Source organism: Felis catus, chromosome C1 (assembly GCF_018350175.1).
Source record: "Felis catus isolate Fca126 chromosome C1, F.catus_Fca126_mat1.0, whole genome shotgun sequence".
Lineage (NCBI taxonomy): Eukaryota > Metazoa > Chordata > Mammalia > Carnivora > Felidae > Felis > Felis catus.
Genome location: NC_058375.1, coordinates 158,136,578 through 158,155,921, shown reverse-complemented (window position 1 = coordinate 158,155,921; position 19,344 = coordinate 158,136,578). Strand labels below are relative to the sequence as shown.

At 38.8% G+C, this 19,344-nt stretch overlaps 1 protein-coding gene across 2 annotated transcripts in view; it reads left to right on the top strand.

Annotated features, from left to right (window-relative positions):
• Nucleotides 1-19,344, top strand: part of LRP2 (LDL receptor related protein 2) — a 198,633-nt gene that overhangs the window by 34,117 nt on the left and 145,172 nt on the right. For both annotated transcript variants that reach the window (XM_045033909.1, XM_023259431.2), the window contains exons 2-4: nt 2,775-2,882; nt 4,688-4,810; nt 14,320-14,436. In XM_045033909.1, coding sequence (XP_044889844.1) covers nt 2,775-2,882; nt 4,688-4,810; nt 14,320-14,436 — 348 coding nt within the window. The remainder of the gene's footprint in view (nt 1-2,774; nt 2,883-4,687; nt 4,811-14,319; nt 14,437-19,344) is intronic.

The window sequence follows — 19,344 nt, the reverse complement described above, 5'->3', positions numbered from 1 at the left end:
GTTGAAAACATTTTTTTTCCTTTTGCTCTATTTAGATTTTTTTTTTTCTTCATAAACTGGCTCCAGTGTATGAAATCCCTCTCCTCGCTTATTTGGACTTCAAATTATTAAACAATAAGGTGTAGATACCTGTGGCGGGTTGACTTATGTAAAACAAACCGAAATCTGAAAATAAAGTGCATACAGATGAATTGAAATCGGGGGCACCTGTCATTGTTATCAGACCTGACCCAGACCTTTCCACTAGTAGTTTGCTTCTAAACAGCACATATTCTCTTTATAATAGAGTGAATGACAGGCTTCTGACACCAGTGGAGCACTTTGTTTGATTGCTGGGAGGCCACCCAGCAATGATATAGTATGGGTTTGTTTTTCCTGGAGAGGTATTTCCAAACAATAGTCATTTGGGAGTTACAACAGGCATAGAAGGTAATACTGAGAAGGTGAACTTGATGGATGAATTATCATGGATCTGTTGATAAAGTAAGTAAATGGAGTTTGATATATTTCTTTAGATAACTGAGTATCTGGGAGATCAATTATGAAAAAACTCTAACTAGAAAGGATTAATTGCAAAATTCCTCCTACCAGTTTTGGTTTGCATGTGTTTTATGCACTTGGCTTTGAAGTGCTTTAAAAAGTGACTTTTGGGTATCTATTTCTTTTTATGATGTGTATAACTTCATATTTTAAGAAAAATGAAAAATAACCTTAAAATCTGACTTGTAATAAAAGTTGCTTAAGGATTATATATATTTTAAAACAGGCAATAAATTGTTTTTTGAGAATTTTCTTCTGTAAGCTCAGTTTCTAAGTTTATGCTTCTCATTTTTTCATAGCAATATGAAACTCTTTGTAAGTAGACTGACCTTTAGATTGTTACCATTTTTCAACCAGAAATTATTAGATACTAAGGGAGACAAATGTACTGAACCTACAAATGTATTATGTTGGATTCCTAACAATAGACCTAATTGATAAAAGTGATTTAATATATGTTGTGTTAATAGCTAAACCTCCAAAGCCCCTAATCTCCCATGGAAATATTGCTTTGTAGAACAAAATCCAATGAGAAGTTCTGGGATTCCAGAGTGAATTTGTACATTCCTTAGGGGCATTTTTGCAAGGGAGGTTGTTGTGTTTTAAAGGTAGTTGATAAGAGACCTGCACCACCAACCCCAGACCTGCACCACCAACCACCATCGTGCATTAGTCTATAGAAGGTATTTGGGTGTACGTATTCCTGTACCACTCGGTACCACCATTTAGCCAAGGGAAGTTTCTGACCATTTGCAGCATACATTATAAATCAGGATGTCACTACCAGACAATCAGATTTGAACATTCCATGAACAAAGTAGCCTATATCCCCTAGGAATAGATCACTTAACTATGTTTATGTCATGCTGTTGATATGCCAGCATTTACACAAGTCAGGATAGCACATTGTTTATTTCTCTTAGGAGTAGATAATTGATCTGTATATTTACCTAATTTTTGCTTAATTAACCAATAACTGAAATCGGTAATTTAGCATGATCACTGAAATACCTGGGGAGAATAATTGTATTCTTTTAACCCCCCAAATTACTCCTACCACATTGGGCTTGTGAAAGAATAATTTTGTATCTTCTCCAGGTTGGGCTGATGTTGGCTGCTTTCTTTAAAAAAAATTTCCTACTTGGCACATGATACCTGGGGAAGTCACTGGTCACATATTTGGGGACTCAAAGGATTTCCAACTGCCTAATTAGTCCCCTGGGGAGACCTAGGATAATTGCTGGTTATATTGGTTGCATGAAATAAACTTGTTTAAGTTATATTCTCTTTATGGTATCACTAGGGGATATCACTGCCACTTGAGAATGTAGTAACTTTGGGGGGCAAATTTGTGCCCTCTGGTGGGGTACAGAGATTTTTCTTTTATTTGTTTTTTTGGCTTAAAACAAGCAGAGATGAGCTTACAGATCTGGCATCCTACAAATGCGTTCAACAAAAAAGCCAAAATATTGGTCTGAATCTAAGAATGTAGGACCATAAATTGCTATATATGATTTAGTAATAAAAAGGCACTTAAAAAAAATAAAGGGCGAAGAACTGAAAAAAGGCACAGTCAAGCAAATAAGAAGTTACTCATGATGTTATCATTCAGAGATAAGCACCAATAACATTCTGGTCTTTCTCTACACTCCGTATGTAACTCTGTTAAAGGTAAAATTATACATCCTTGTCTTTGTTATATGATATAAGTTTTTATCCAAATCATTTAGAAGTTCTACATAACTATTTTAATGAGTTCTTCATGTGTTAATATAAAGATAAGAATTTTATCCTTTTTTTGAAATTATTGAATATCTAGGAAGCTTGCAATTTATTATAAGTAATGTTGTGATTAAAATCTGCATACATAAATCTTTGTCTAATTCTCTGATTAGTTCCTTAGGGGGGAAAATACCTAAAAATAAAAGAACTAAGAAAAATCACTTTTAAAAAGCAAGATATATGTTGTCAAATTGCTTTCCAGATTGGTTACGTCAAGGTATACTGTAGTGAGCTGTGCACAAAAATGACCATCTTCCTGCAGACCCGGAAACAGATAATAACCATTATAAGAATGTTTTCTTCATTTTATAAATAATTTACATTCCTTTGATTACTAATTCATTGAAAAAACTTTTATTTTTATAAAACATTTGTATTTCTTTGAAATATCTATGTGGGTAAGTTTTTTTACTCTTTTTTTTTTTTTTTTTTTTTGCATGTGGCATTATAAGAATGTGACAGCGAGCATTTTCGCTGTGAAGATGGGCATTGTATCCCTGCAACCTGGAGGTGTGATGGGACCAGAGACTGCTTGGATGACACGGATGAAGTTGGCTGCCGTAAGTGAGGAGGGGCCGGGCCAAACTCTGTTCGAGTAATATAAGTGCTTCCTGGTGAATTCAACTGTACCAAAGATACAGTTGTACCTTTAGTGATAGATTCACGACTGGGCTCAAGTGTTTTGAGATGTCTGTTGTTGAACAGAGAACTGATGGCATTAATGATTCTTTTAGTTCTTTGGAGGAAGGGCTTCAATTCACATCCATTTCTATCTTACCCTTATCCCATGACCTTGATATGGAAACAAATTTGTGAGTAGTTTCCTAAAGCCTATAATAAAGTATTTCACATTATTCACTCTGGAAATTTTGTCCACCAACTGTGATTTGTAATTCAAGGAGGAGTCTTTTGTATAAAGGACGTTGTGTAGCTTATGCAAATTACACAAAGAGATCACAGAAGAGGTTAGTGTGGTCTTAAATGTTTAAAAAAATGATAGTTAAAAACATGATATATTGTAAATCCAAAGTTTAATAACACAATCACTTTCACATATATTCACATATATTTCTTCATTTAATTCTGTCAGTATTCTGAGATAGGTTTCAAATTAGGAAACAGGCATAGTGAAGTTGAATCATTCATTAAAAGCCTCTTTCCTGCACAAATCCCAGCCCTTAACATCTTTTGCTTTCCCAGCTTGCCGTAGGTGATCAATCACACCACTGCAGTTTCATTCATTCTGATTTGTGAACAGACAAGGGTTATCATCCGAAAACCAAGAAATCAGGGAAAAATTAATTTTGTTTGCAATTGTTGGCCATCCTGTGGCACAACAGAACAAACTTTGGTGTATTGTTTGGATCGTGATGCATTTGACAATCAGAGGAGGGTGGGGAATAGGTCCTATTCAGTGCTTCTCAAACTTCCGTGCACAAATGGAGCATAGGGGAGCTTGTTGATGTGCTGGTTTCACATCCATATGTTTGGAGTGGGACCTGAGATTCTGCATTTCTACCAGCTCCCATGTGATGCTCATGCTGCTAGTTTGTGAATCATATTTTGAGCAAGGGAGTAGTTCTATCTGCAGAGACATGATCATGTGCTATCTGTTTGCCTCCTATGGGATTACTGAGTTCATTTTTAGATTAAACACCAGGAACAGAAAAGCAAGAACTGTGTATTCTGGGATAGAGGAATAAATACAGTTGTACCAACAACTCTTTAGAGATTGTTAATGTAATACCAATGTTCCATAACAACGATAATAACAACAGTACCAACAACAATAGTGACAGCAGCTAACATTATACTTCACTTGCACATAAATTGTTTAACTTATTTTTTTATAGCAAACTATGAGATATAGTCCCCATTTTATGGTGCATACATTGAGGCTCAGAGAACCTGCCAAAGATCCTAAGTCAAGAAAATTATAGAAATAATAATTATTCAATTCTGGGTCTTCTTTTCCAAATAGCATGTTTTTTCAGCTCATCATGATGCTTTACTATTAGTTATTACAAAGCATTTCAAATAGTTTAGCAATAACTCATGGTTAGTTTGTATTTAAGTTACATTCTTAATTTGATATTTTTTTGTCATGCCTTTGTGTTTTGGCTGTTTTGTTTTATTCTTTGTATTTATTCTTTGCATCATCAGTTTGTTGTGATGCCTTTGCCGCAATTATTTGGCATTGAATGCTGATTAGAGTCCACAGGCTGTTTTATAGGACTGTTTACTATTTGCCATCAATGTGTTAAGCAGGAGTTGACACAGATTGTTTTGAAATAAGCATTGCTTGTTGGTGTAATAGGGTGGATGTTTCACACAATGAGTTGAGTCCTTTCCTGGTTTGTTTTAGCTCCCCCTTCTTGCAAGTCGAACCAATTCCTGTGTCAGGGTGAAGGTCTATGCATCCCTAACTTCTGGGAGTGTGACAATGATGAGGACTGTGAGGATGGCTCCGATGAACATCAGCATTGCCGTAAGTGATTGTAGAGGAATTTTGTTTTGGCCCTCTGGACACCTAAAATTTAAAAATAATAATGGGATGATTCCTTTTTTTTTTTTAATTTTTTTTTCAACGTTTATTTATTTTTGGGACAGAGAGAGACAGAGCGTGAACGGGGGAGGGTCAGAGAGAGAGGGAGACACAGAATCGGAAACAGGCTCCAGGCTCCGAGCCATCAGCCCAGAGCCTGACGCGGGGCTCGAACTCACGGACCGCGAGATCGTGACCTGGCTGAAGTCGGACGCGTAACCGACTGCGCCACCCAGGTGCCCCTGGGATGATTCTTTATAAATGCTGAATTGGAACTCAAATCACAGGGGGCACCTATGCCGGCAATCTCACCCAGGGTGAGAAGATACTGAAAGTGTGAACGTGCTGAAGAATTATAAATATACCCCAGCGATTTGGAAATAAGATAGGTTCTCAGTATTAAGAATATGTCACACTCAGTAAAGAAACAGAACATTTATTGGTATCTGTGGGGGGCGGCCAGTCTTCATTTGTGTGGTTGGCGGTTGGATGGGTCCTTTGGGTCCTGCAGTGCACACTGCATAATAACCTTCCACCCCTTCTGCCTCGGTGTTACACTGCCTTCTTTTTGATTAAGTGGCAGTGTAGCGAGGTCTGTTGGAAGCATTGTTGCTTGTTGCTTCAGTGACTGCTGGTATAGCTTGCGTCGGATGAACTGCAGTAAGGAGGGAAATGGTAGCCCTGAGGAAGACCTTGGCAGCTGCTGCATTCCTGGACACTGAGGGAGTTCAGGACAGTAAACGGGAAGAAACGCTCCCATTCTAATTTCGTTGGGATCAAACTGTAAAAGAGTTTGAAGTGGGCTTGAAAATAATTTTGAGTGAGAGAGTAATCTTGGGTAAATATTAGATGGTAGCATATGAGAAATATGCCATGTGTAGCATTCCTTTGCTTTCTCTATTAAGGATATTTGTATAATTTCAAATTATTCCTGTATCAATGAGGATGTTTTTGGCTGCAAAGAATGAAACACACGTCTCAGAAAAGTTAAGCAAAGGGGGGAATTTATTATCTCACACTATAAGAAGCCTAAGTGTATTGTTGTTCCAGGGTTGATGAATTCCCAACTCAGTAAATTATCAGCCAATTTTCTCCCACTTTTCTGCACTCCCATCTTTAGCCTGTTGGCTTTTTGTGATTGTATGAAAGCTGTAGAAGGCCTGGAATTCACATCCTTATAATTTCAGCTTCTAGAAGGGAGAACATAATATCCATTCCGTGTGTGTGTGTGTGTGTGTGTGTGTGTGTGTGTGTGTGTGTTTATAAGACAACCCCACCCAAAGCCCCCAAAGTGAAAAACCAAAAATCTTTTAAAAGTCCAGGTTAGACTGAGATGGAAATTGGAGAGCAGGTATCTGACTGTAAGGAACTGGTTCAGGCTCTTGACCCCAATTGTCCTGTGGAAGAGTCTAGCTCTGATCACTGTGTGGCATTCACCTTTAAGCCTCCCCCACATTCTGTTTCATTAAATACACATCCCACAAATCATGGGCATCTATCATCACTTTGTTTTTGATTTTAAGATGCCAGCCAAGATCCTGTTGGCATTTTTACAGTCATTGTCCACAAAGATCAAAGAAGAAACAGATGTTTTTGATGGCTACTTCATGTGAGAACTTGTTTAGTCATTATATGACTAGTAATGGAGATTCCATGGCCTTTCGTTGGTCCTGGATTCATTTATAAGAGCTTGGAATTTAGCCCAGTACTTTTGAGTCCAGCATTGACTGTGAACTCTTTTCAGTCCGGCCAAGGGTCTTTTGAGGAAGAGAATAGGAATTCTCAAAATACCCTTGAGTTTGACTTCAGTTTACTCCTAAAATGAAGACTGTATAATTAAACAGCCTGTTAGGGCTTGTAAATGTTGGTCATGGGGACTTCCAGCAACAAAGAGATGGTGATATTTGGGACAAAGTGATGAAGAAGAAACCAGCAAACTGTGTAGGGCTGTGGAGGGTGGTGGTGACAAGTGACGATCTTGAAGAAGGCATGGACAGGAGCTAATCAAGGCCAAATGGGAGCATGGGATGTCCAGATGAGGTCCAGTTATGTTTCAGGATGTGAACATGTTTCAGGAACAGCAAAAGGGGAAGAACAGATCTGAAAAAGGGAGATGGGGTATGATAGTTCAGAAGTAGTGAAGGGAGGAATTAAAAGTGCCAGGCATAGTAGGGCACAGGAAGAAATCCTTGTTTGTAGGAAATCTGTCTGGGCCAATACTATTTTCTGGCCAATCCCTCAAAGGTCCTAGGAGAAAGAAGCGATGACTGCAGATAGTGAGTGCTCAGTGGGAACAGGATGGGGCTAGATTGTGAATCTCTGGAGAGCAGTGAATATGCTTTATGCAGCTCGCATCCCTACTAGCAGATAGCAGGTTCTTGATAAGCGGGTACTGAATGAATTAATGAGTGATGAGTTATTTCTCTTTTGGCTAGATAGACCATTTTGGTTCCATTTTCTCTTGCTCCCCACACAAAGTAGGAAGAAAGCTGAGCTGTAGATTGTGATACAATGTAATGGATGACCCCTTGCCAATAATAATATTTACAGAGGGTATGCAAGCTCCTAAGGACAACCACTTGGGAAAAGAGACTGGAGAAAATGTTATAGCAGCAATTTATTTATTTAATTTTCAAAAATGTTTATTTTTTGAGAGAGAGTATGAGTGGGGGGGAGGGGCAGAGAGACAGAGAGAGAGGGAGAGAGAGAGAGAGAGAGAGAGGGAGAGAGAGAGGGAGAGAGAGGGAGAGAGAGAGAATCCCAAGCAGGATCTTAGTTGTTAGTGCTGAGCCCCATGTGGGTCTCAATCCCACGCACCAAACTGTGAGATCATGACCTGAGCTGAAATCAAGACGGTTAACTAACTGAGCCACCCAAGTGTTCCCATAGCAGTAATTTATAAGCAATGTTACATGCTATTTTATTTTATTTTATTTTATTTTTTTCAACGTTTTTTATTTTATTTTTGGGACAGAGAGAGACAGAGCATGAACGGGGGAGGGGCAGAGAGAGGGAGACACAGAATTGGAAACAGGCTCCAGGCTCTGAGCCATCAGCCCAGAGCCTGACGCGGGGCTCGAACTCCCGGACCGCGAGATCGTGACCTGGCTGAAGTCGGACGCTTAACCGACTGTGCCACCCAGGCGCCCCTACATGCTATTTTAAATGAGTGTGGATTTCACAATATAATTCTTGCATTTTTAATGTCATAAAATTCTTTATTGGGCATCCTTAGCTGCAGACAGGATATGCCACCACTATATTCACTAAGGTCACCAGGGAACTCCTCAATGTACTTCCCTATTGTACAACTTTGGTGATCACGCCCTCCTTCTGGACACTACTGTCTTGGCTGCCATGACTCCTCATTGTCCTGGTTCTTTTCTGAACTGCTTTGATCATTCCATTTTGTATTCCTTTTCTACCCAGCCCGTAAATATGGCTGTTGCTTAGAGCCCTGCACTTACTCAATGCTTTTCCAGGATAATTTCAACCAACCTTATGATTTCGATGAATCTGGATGGCCTGGTGACACCCAAATTTATGCTTATGACCCAGATTTCTTGTCTGCACATCAGTCTTGCATGTTCAACTGCCTGTTGGAGATCTCCAGGACGCCTCAAATTCAAGGTGTCCCAAGTGGGATTAATAATCTTCTCCCATGAACTGTTTTTTGTTTTTTGTTGATCTACGTGAATTACCTTAAAAAAAATTTTTTTTAATGTCTGTTTGTTTTTGAGAGAGAGAGAGCATGAGCAGGGGAGGGGCAGAGAGAGAGGGAGACACAGAACCTGAAGCAGCCTCTAGGCTCTGAGCTGTCAGAACAGAACCCGACATGGGACTTGAACCCATGAGCTGTGAGATCATGACCTGAGCTGAAGTTGTGTGCCACTGACTGAGCCATCCAGACACCGCTATCTTTTTTTTTTAAATTTAATTAATTTTTTAAATTTACATCCAAGTTAGTATATAGCGCAACAATGATTTCAGGAGTAGATTCCTTAATGCCCCTTACCCATTTAGCCCATCCCCCCTCCCACAAGCACTTCAGTAAGCCTCTGTTTTCCATATTTGAGTCTCTTATGTTTTGTCCCTCTCCCTGTTTTTATGTTATTTTTGCTTCCCTTCCTTTGTGTTCTTCTGTTCTGTGTCTTAAAGTCCTCACATGAGTGAAGTCATGATATTTGTCTTTCTCTGACTGACTAATTTTGCTTAGCATAATACCCCCTAGTTCCATCCACATAGTTGCAAATGGCAAGGTTTCATTCTTTTTGATTGCTGAGTAATACTCCATTGTGTATATATATATATATATATATATATATATATATATATATACACCACATCTTCTTTATCCATTCATCCATCGATGGACATTTGGGCTCTTTCCATACTTTGGCTATTGTTGATAGTGCTGCTATAAACATTGGGGTGCATGTGTCCTTTTGAAACAGCATACATGCATCCCTTGGATAAATACCTAGTAGGGCAATTGCTGGGTCATATGGTAGTTCTATTTTTAAATTTTGAGGAACTTCCATACTGTTTTCCAGAGTGGCTGCACCAGTTTGCATTCCCACCAGCAGTGCAAAACAGATCCTCTTTCTCCACATCATCACCAACATCTGTTGTTTGCTGAATTGTTAACGTTAGCCATTCTGACAGGTGTGAGGTGGTAGCTCATTGAGGAACCCCTATCTTTTTATAGAAATAAAATTAGCTCACTATAAGGTACTAGCAGAAAATACAACATCAGTCTTAACTACTAGAAATAGGCAGAGTGAGTCTTTTTCCTCGTTAATGTAGAATTTTATGAAACATATTTCATTTTTTTCTAAATTTTTAATGTTTATTTTTGAGAGAGACAGAGAGACAGAGAGAGAGAGAGAGACAGAGAGTGCGAGTGGGGGAGGTGTAGAGAGAGAGGGAGACACAGAATCTGAAGCAGGCTCCAGGCTCTGAGCTGTCAGCACAGAGCCCGATGTGGGGCTCAAACTCACAGTGGTGAGATTGTGACCTGAGCTGAAGTAGGACTCTTAACCGACTGAGCCACCTAGGCGCCCCTATGAAACATATTTCTTTTTTTTTTTTTTAATTTTTTTTAACGTTTTATTTATTTTTGAGACAGAGACAGAGCATGAACAGGGGAGGGTCAGAGAGAGGGAGACACAGAATCTGAAACAGGCTCCAGGCTCTGAGCTGTCAGCCCAGGGCCCGACGCGGGGCTCGAACTCACGGACCGCGAGATCGTGACCTGAGCCGAAGTCAGCCGCTTAACCGACTGAGCCACCCAGGCGCCCCTGAAACATATTTCATAATGAAAGCGTTAGAGGAAAAATAAAGATGGCTGTTAGTGACATTAAAAATGTAATCAATTAGCATGGAAAGGATAGCACAATCCCTTAGGCACCCAAACTGGAAATTTGCAATTATTCTTGATTCTTCTGCCCACACTTAGTCAGCCAGCTCTGGCCTAATACCTCTGAAGTTCATCTCTTTCCCATTTATAGCATCATTTCCAGCATCTATCTGGGTGACTGCAGCAGCCTCTGGATTGGCCTCCCTGCCTCTAGTCCTATGCCTCCTCAGGTTCTCCCTGACACTGATACTACAAAGATTTAACTAAAACCCTTGGGTATCTCTCTATCCACCCCAAGAAGAAAGCTCCAGCTCCTTAACATGGTTTCATGGTTTACAGTGGTTTCTAAGACACTGCCAGCACTTATTTTTCCATGTCTATCACTTGCTATTCATGCCCGGAAATTTCCATGTGGGGTCACAGCAGTGCTTCTAGTTCCCTTGGGCATATGGTGCTGTGTCCCTCTTTCACAACTGTGCATGCTGCCTGAATGCTTGTTGCTAGACAGTCCTTTCCTTATGACCTAGCTAACCTCACTGCTTCTCCTTTAAGACCCAGGTGAGGTGTTACCTCCTAAAGGAAGCTGTCCCTGTTCACACTCTCATCTCAGAGTGAATTAGGCACACCTCCCTGATCCTTCTATAATTCCTTGTATGCCTATAATTCACTTTCATCATTTTTTAAAATTTTTTTAAAAAAGTGTTTATTTATTTTGAGAGAGAGAGCTAGAGCAAGCACACGAGTGGGGGAGAGGCATAGAGAGAGGGAGAGAGAGAATCTCAAACAGGCTCTGAGTTGTCAACACAGATCCTGACGCAGCTCACAAAGTGTGAGATCATGACCTGAGCTGAAACCAAGAGCTGGACGCTTAACCAACACAGCTATCCAGGCACCCCTCTAATAAATTCTTAAAGTGTCCCCTAGAAAGCCATGAGCTCCTTGAGAGTAGGGAGTGTCCCTCATTCATCATTATATTCCCATTATTGGTGTACTTTGTGGTATATAATAGGCCCCCAATAGAGGTTTATGTAATGAATAAGTAAATTCTAGCATCAGACTGGTTCATGGAACCCTATGATTTTAATTTGTCATTTTTCCGTGTTTGAACGAACATTTATTTATTTATTTAAATATGAAATTTATTGCCAAATTCGTTTCCATACAACACTCAGTGCTCATCCCAACAGATGCCCTCCTCAATGCCCATCACCCACTTTCCCATCCCTCCCACCCCCCATCAACCCTCAGTTTGTTCTCAGTTTTTAAGAGTCTCCTATGGTTTGGCTCTCTCCCTCTCTAACTTTTTTTTTCCTTCCCCTCCCCCATGGTCTTCTGTCAAGTTTCTCAAGATCCACAAAAGAGTGGAAACATATGGTATCTGTCTTTCTCTGTATGACTTATTTCACTTAGCATAACACTCTCCAGTTCCATCCACGTTGCTACAAAAGGCCATATTTCATTCTTTTTCATTGCCAAGTAGTATTCCACTGTGTATATAAACCACAATTTCTTTATCCATTCATCAATTGATGGACATTTAGGCTCTTTCCATAATTTGGCTATTGTTGAGAGTGCTGCTATAAACATTGGGGTACAAGTACTCCTATGCATCAGCACTCCCGTATCCCTTGGGTAAATTCCTAGCAGTGCTGTTGCTGGGTCATAGGGTAGTTCTATTTTTAATTTTTTGAGGAACCTCCACACTTTTCCAGAGCGGCTGCACCAGTTTGCATCCCCACCAACAATGCAAGAGGGTTCCCGTTTCTCCACATCCTCGCCAGCATCTGTAGTCTCCTGATTTGTTCATTTTGGCCACTCTGACTGGTGTGAGGTGATATCTGAGTGTGGTTTTGATTTGTATTTCCCTGATGAGGAGTGACGTTGAGCATCTTTTCATGTGCCTGTTGGCCATCTGGATGTCTTCTTTAGAGAAGTGTCTATTCATGTCTTCTGCCCATTTCTTCACTGGATTATTTGTTTTTTGGGTGTGGAGTTTGGTGAGTTCTTTATAGATTTTGGATACTAGCCCTTTGTTTGATATGTCATTTGCAAATATCTTTTTCCCATTCCACCATGGTTGTCTTTTAGTTTTGTTGATTGTTTCCTTTGCAGTGCAGAGCTTTTGAATGAGCTTTTTTTTTAAATTTTTTTAAATGTTTTTTATTTATTTTTGAGACAGAGAGAGACAGAGCATGAACGGGGGAGGGGCAGAGAGAGAGGGAGACACAGAATCGGAAACAGGCTCCAGGCTCCCAGCCATCAGCCCAGAGCCTGACGCGGGGCTCGAACTCACGGACCGCGAGATCGTGACCTGAGCTTAACCGACTGAGCCACCCACGCGCCCCTTGAATGAGCTTTTAATTACCCCCTCATAAACCCCTTTGAAAGGTTAAGCACAAAATATACAATTGCTTTGGACGTCAGTTTAAGAAGAAAGCCAAGATACTTAAAATAATATTGGCACTTGATTTAGTTTTTCTACATATTTTGTTAGTACTGCTACTCATGACTTGCCGTTTTGTGAATAAAAAAAGTTCTTTAGGGGTGCTTAAGTGTCTCAGTCAGTTGAGCCTCCAACTCTTGATTTCGGCTCAGGTCATGATCTCATGGTTTGGGAGTTTGAGCCCCGCACCGACAGTGTGGAGCCTGCTTGGGATGCTCCCTCTACCTCTCTTTCTGCCTCTCCTTCTCTCTCTCTCTCTCTCTCTCTCTCAAAATAAATAAATAAACTTAAAAAATAAATTAAAAAAAGTTCTTTAATTTTGTGTGGAAATTGTCAATACATACTTAAGTAAATTATATGGGAATTTAATGAGGAAATATTAATCTTTTTAGACTTATTCAGATAAAATTGTGTCTGCTTTGGCTGAATTCATACGTTTAAGTGACTTCTAGAAAAGTTGATCTATTCTAACTTTATTAATACAAGGTACCAGGAGAAAATATGAAATCATACTGTTGAAGTGTCAGAAATAGGCTGCCTGGAAAAATCTTGTTTGCTATTCAAGAATTACATAACACATACATAATGAAAGAATTTTCTTAGAACAGGATGACAAGATATAGTCAATTAAACACGGAATGTCTTATCATATAATAACCTGTATATGTTTGAATCTCAAGTGTCAGCTCTAAAACTGTGATTGATTATCCACTTGTCTTTTTGAAAGGTTTTTTTTGAAAGTTTAGATGATGGCACACCCCTTAACAGATACGTAATTTCATCAGAAAAGCAAATTTTGCCAAACCTAAGCATCTTTACCATATGGAAGTATAGGAAACTATAAAAATGCAGGGGAAACCTTTTTTCTTCAATTTGAGGACTATAATTTTTTTCAGTGGGTCACATTTCCCCCAAATGCTTCTCTTTTTATGTGGACAGTTGAAAAATCCCCTGATAATTCCTGCCTCAGGCTTCCCAAATAGCATTCACATGGTGCTTGCAGCATCAACTCCTTTGATTTTTATCTGTTTTATCCAGAGGCAAATTTGATAAGCTACTGATGTCCTGATTTTATCTACCCTAACCAACATAGGCTAAAAACAAGCTAGTTTAAATTGTTTATATATACAATTGACACATGTTCGATGTAGAAAGCTGATATAATGGGGAAAAACTCACCCATAGGAAAAATAATCCCCTACAATTTCATTACTCAGAAATAACCACTGTTATAACCCTTTGGCATATTTCCTTCTTGTTTAAAAAAGTATTATGATGACAGGTACCTCAACTGATACTCTTATATCTGCAAAATTTTTGTTTTACCATTTTGGTTATCAATGTATATTGTATTCTCAACACATGTTGGATCCTATAATTGTCTACACTCACATGCTTGAGTGTTGATGTGATTCTGTGAGCATTTAGATATAGTATCGTGATACTAATACCTTTGCTTTTGCATTGTAGACAGCTCACACTGTCTACATTGGGGTAGGTGGGTACCCTGCTTTCTAAGCCTATAAACTTTATGTTCGGTATACTCTCTTGCCTTTGCTTTTAAATTTTCCTCACTCATCTTTGGTAAATGGCAACGGATTGGTCTGTATTTGGCAGTAATTATAAAGTAGTATCTTTTCCCCTCTACAGCTGGGAGAACATGCTCAAGCCATCAGATTACATGCTTCAATGGTGAATGTATCCCAAAAGAATACAGGTGCGACCATGTCAGAGACTGCTCAGATGGAACCGATGAGAAAGATTGCCGTGAGTCCCTTTCAGTCTTTGCACTGTGTTTGCTTTCACCTTTGTCCCTTTGGCATTTTAATCAATTTGTTAGATTTGTTGATGGACAGAAATGCCTACAATATGCCTCTTGTTATTGAAATTTCTTGGCAGATTCTTTTGTGGATTAGAGGTGATATTCTGATAGGAGACTATTTTTAGCAAGACATTCTAAGTGTGTCCTGCCTTAGCATGTCAAGTTTCTGTATTTTTGGAAGAGACTTTTAACATTAACATAGAATCCTGAAAAGTTATTGAATACATTGAATATAAAATCCAGTTTGGTCAATGTTGGGTTTTATTGAATTATGATGTTAAACCAAATGTCTCATTAGTTTTCTGCTCTTATGGACTCAGTATTTTCCGGGTTACCTTTGGAAAAGTGTTACATTCTGAAAATGGCTTTCTCCAATGATGACATATTAGTTTGTAACTGATCACAAGATAAGGCATAGAAATCACACTATTCTATGTGTAATGTTTAGACATTACCATAACCAAAATAAGAGAGTGTATAATCATAGTGCATCATGTACTTCTTACAAATCAGTAATCTGCCTCTCTTGAGGTTTATGTGGAATTGTTAGAATATGAGAATATTGGACTTATTCTACTATGTAAGTTCTGTGGTCTAACTCTATCTTTAGTCTCAGACATATTCAGTTTTGTTTAAAAGTTCTTATAAGTCTATTATTTATGCGTTTATCATCTATGGTATCATTTATGAATCAGAATGTCCTTGAGGTTTTAGACATTTTTTCCTGAATTTCTTTTGATAGGCTGTGTCTCGTAAGTTTACTGTGAGCTAAGTACAGTTAGTTTCTTTCTTTTGCTCTTAAATTTATATTTCGGAGTTTAGGGAATTGTTTTAATATTTCAGTATTCCAATACTCAGTGGATAGATTTTGAGTGCCTTGATCGTAAACTTAGTTATGTCTCCAACGGAGATTTAAGTTTTAGTCTATTCTCATGGGACACCTCTACTGTTTGATCATTTTGATTTAATTTTAATTTTCTGGACTGTTCCTAAACTTCTTTCTTTGGTCCAATTGGTATATTTTATGCTTCATGAGGAGAGAACCATCTTCTGGTTCTTTTTTTTGGTACATTCCCCAATATGGTGCAATGCCTTGGGAGGGAGCTAACATAAACTGGTTATGAGCAAATCATTCTTATTTCACCGTACTGTTCAAACTGTACTTTTCATGGAAGAAATATTGTGAAAGAGAAAGATCTGGCTCCAAATAGGTCCAGATTCATGTTGCATCCATACCATCATCACATGGTGCATTTTAATGTTTATTTATTATTATTTTTATTTTGAGAGAGAGAGAGAGCATGAATGGCAGAGGGGAAGAGAGAGAGAGGGAGAGAGATAGAATCCCAAGCAGTGACGCTGGCTTGACTTGAACTCTCGGACCGTGAGATCATGACCTGAGCCGAAATCAAGAGTTGGATGCTTTCTTTCCTTGGGTCTTATTTTTCTTTGAGAAAAATACTGTGATTTGTTTTTGTATCTCCATTTCCTAGCAGGATTGCTGGTATAGTTGTGTTGTGGTATAATTTCCAACTTAAATGTTCTCTCGGAAAGAGATTATGTTGTCTCTAATTTGGATCTCTTTTCATTTTGGAAATTTTACAGAATTACCGGCAATTTTAAAGATAGTGTATGTCTGGATGTCACAAAATAACAAGTCCATGAGTCAAGTACTCTCAGTACTTTGTAAAGCAAACAATAGGTCCTTCATTGTGGCAAGTGAAGAAAATGTTTTTGACTAAATAATAGTGATGAATCATATATTTTATAGTATTTTGTAAACTGTAAGTGTTATATAAATGTTGGTTGTTACTCTTAATTCGGTTCCTCAATGAGGACAATCGAGCAGGTGTTATTATTCTCTCACAAATAAAGAAACTAAAATTGCAAAGAGTAGACTGGCTTGTTCAAGGTTGAAAATATGTGGCAGAGCTAGGGCTAAATCCATCTTCTGGTTCCAAGTCTGGTGATTGCTCTTCATGAAAGACTTTATTTACAGAAGGAGAAAGTTCTACCTTGTGCAAGTTTAAGAGAGAACCAGAGGCTGTGCCACCAGCCAACAGTCTGTGTCTTTATCCCTAATTTACAAGTGGATAAAAATGAGTGCTTTATTGGAAATGCAATGGAACTGAAGGAAATGCTACTCTAGGGAAAATAAAAGGCAACTGAAACAGACTGTTTGGATTTATTCCATGTGAACACCCTGCAGCCAAGTCTAAAGTCATCAGTACAACTGCCTCACAACTTTGCCAATAGACCTTCCGGAAAAAAGCTGGCTGGGTACAAGTATGCAGGCTGCTGTTATAGAAAGGGGTTATGGAAAGGAAGTGAGTGAGCTTTATAAAATATCTGAGCAGGAATTTTTAATCAAGTTTTTGTTTATTTTTTTAAGTGCAAGTAATAGGTGCAACAAGGATTTCTTAAGAGAGCCAGATTTATATGATAGTTAATTGCTCCTGGAATCATACAAGTCATGAATCCTTCAGGGTTCATGGCTCTAAGATGAATCTGACACATGCAAAAGGGGTTTGTAATGAAGCATTCTTTCCTATTTCTCTTTGCCTTATTTATTTATTACTACGTGTTATTTATGGAGAAGTATAAAAAAAAATCTAACAAATCAGGAAGTTAAGAAAAGAATCTTCATGCTTCTTTGTGCTTTGATCTCCTGGCCACAGCCAGATTTGTACAAGAAAGAGAATAATGGCCTGGATCAAAGTCTTTAGAAAGTGCTAATATAGGGAGACAAATTGGCCTCATTTTGTTTTCCCTTTGTTTGGAACCCTTGCAGGAAGTAGGGAAGAGAGCTGCCATTTGCTGGGCTCCAATCACTATTTTATGCAATTTTTATCTTAATAACACAAGGTAGATGTGATGACCTGACCATCTCCTCAGGCTTTTAACCTAGGTCTAAACTGTATGCCCATGCAGGTTTTAAATATAATCAAAAGCAGAGTGAATTGATAATGAACTCCTTTGTACTCATCACCCAGTTATATCAATTACCAACTCATAGCTAATTTTGTCTTACCTATATCTCTTTATTCTTATTTTGAAGCACTTTTCACACATCATATAATCTTATCTTTATTTCATTTATCTATCTATCTATCTATCTATCTATCTATCTATTTACTTGAGGTGGGGGGAGGGTGCAGAGAGAGAGGGAGACACAGAATCCGAAATAGGCTCTGAGCTGTCAGCACAGAGCCCAATATGGGACTAGAACTCATGGACTGCGAGATCATGACCTGAGCTGAATTCAGACGCTTAACCAACTGAGCCACTCAGATGCCCATATTTTATTTTTGAGAGAGAGAGAGAGAGAGAGGGTGCAAGTGAGTGAGTGGCAGAGAGAGAATCCCAGGAGGGGCAGAGAGAGAGAGAGAGAGAGAGAGAGAGAGAGAGAGAGAGAGAGAGAGAGAGAAAGAGAGAGAGAAAGAGAGAAGCGGGTTCACCGGAAGTGGGGATCCTGTTTTTCCCGAAGTGGGGCTTCAACTCACCCACTGTGGGACTTGAACCCATGAACAGCGAGATCATGACCTGAGCTGAAGTCAGATGCTTAATGATTGAGCCACCCAGGCACCCATAATCTTATCTTTAAATAATTTAATATTTAACTCTAAAATATAAGGACTGAAACATAGCATAACAATATCACAACCCACACCTATGAGTTAACAACCATTAAAATAATCAGTTCTTAAAATTCCCCAATTGGTTTTTTATTATTTTTTGTGGTGTCATTTAAAGCAAAGTCCAAATAAAATCTATGCATTGGAATTAGTTGCTGTCTTTTGATTTGTAGGTTTACCTTCCATTTCTGTCGTTTACCTCTTGCAATATATTTGTTGAAAAAACCAAATTACTTGTCCCAAGTTTCCCACAGTCTGGATCTTGCTCATTGCATCCCCAGAGCACGTCCTTTAACGTGCTCTTCTGTCCTGTAGTTTTTGGCAGCTATATTTACAGCAAGGTTCCTCAACCTTTGTACAAATGACATCAAGGGCCAGGTAGATCCTTTTTGCACGGAACATTATGCATTGTAGAATGTCTAACAGTATCCCTGACCTCTGCCTACTAGAAGCCAGCAGTACCTCCCATTTGTCACAACCAAAAATGTCTCCAGACAATGCTAAATGTCCTGTGGGAGCAAAATCTCCCTCCACTAGTCTAGTTGGGAATAACATTAGTCTAGAGGCTTGAACAGATACAAAGACTTCTGTGCACGTGCGCATGTGTGAGTGTGTCTCTGTGTGTGTCTGTGTCTATGTGTGTGTCTGTGTCTGTGTGTGTAGGGGCACAATACTTTGAAAATACAGGTGCATATTTCCACTAGGAGGCATATAATGTCTATCAGCCATTGATTGTTGCTAACATCCATTTAGTCATAGTTACTTCACTTCAGATATGTAACAGCTGTTTATTAGTTGTTTTAAATTGGAACATTACAATATGATGAAGGATTAAACAAGGCTTGCCCAGAAATCATTTTCATGAGACATGACACTATTCTATTGTTTCTGCAGTCATGGTACATGGGAATCGTTACCTGTGGACAAATGCAGGATCAGCCTATGAGTGTGACTTTCATTTCTCTATTTCTCAGAAGTAAGATTGTCTACACGAAGGGGTCTAAATACGTTATGCCCCTAGAAATCATTTAAATATAGTAATGATGTTGGAAAAGCTCCAAAGAAGGATCTAATTCTTTTCCCCAAATATTTGAAAGGATCAGGAAGCTCGACCCTGTAGTTCATAGTCCTGACTGTCGGATCAGATCCCTAGGTTATATATAGTCTTTACCCTTTCAAGCTTTCTAAGATCAAGACACTGCGCTCCAACGTAGAGCA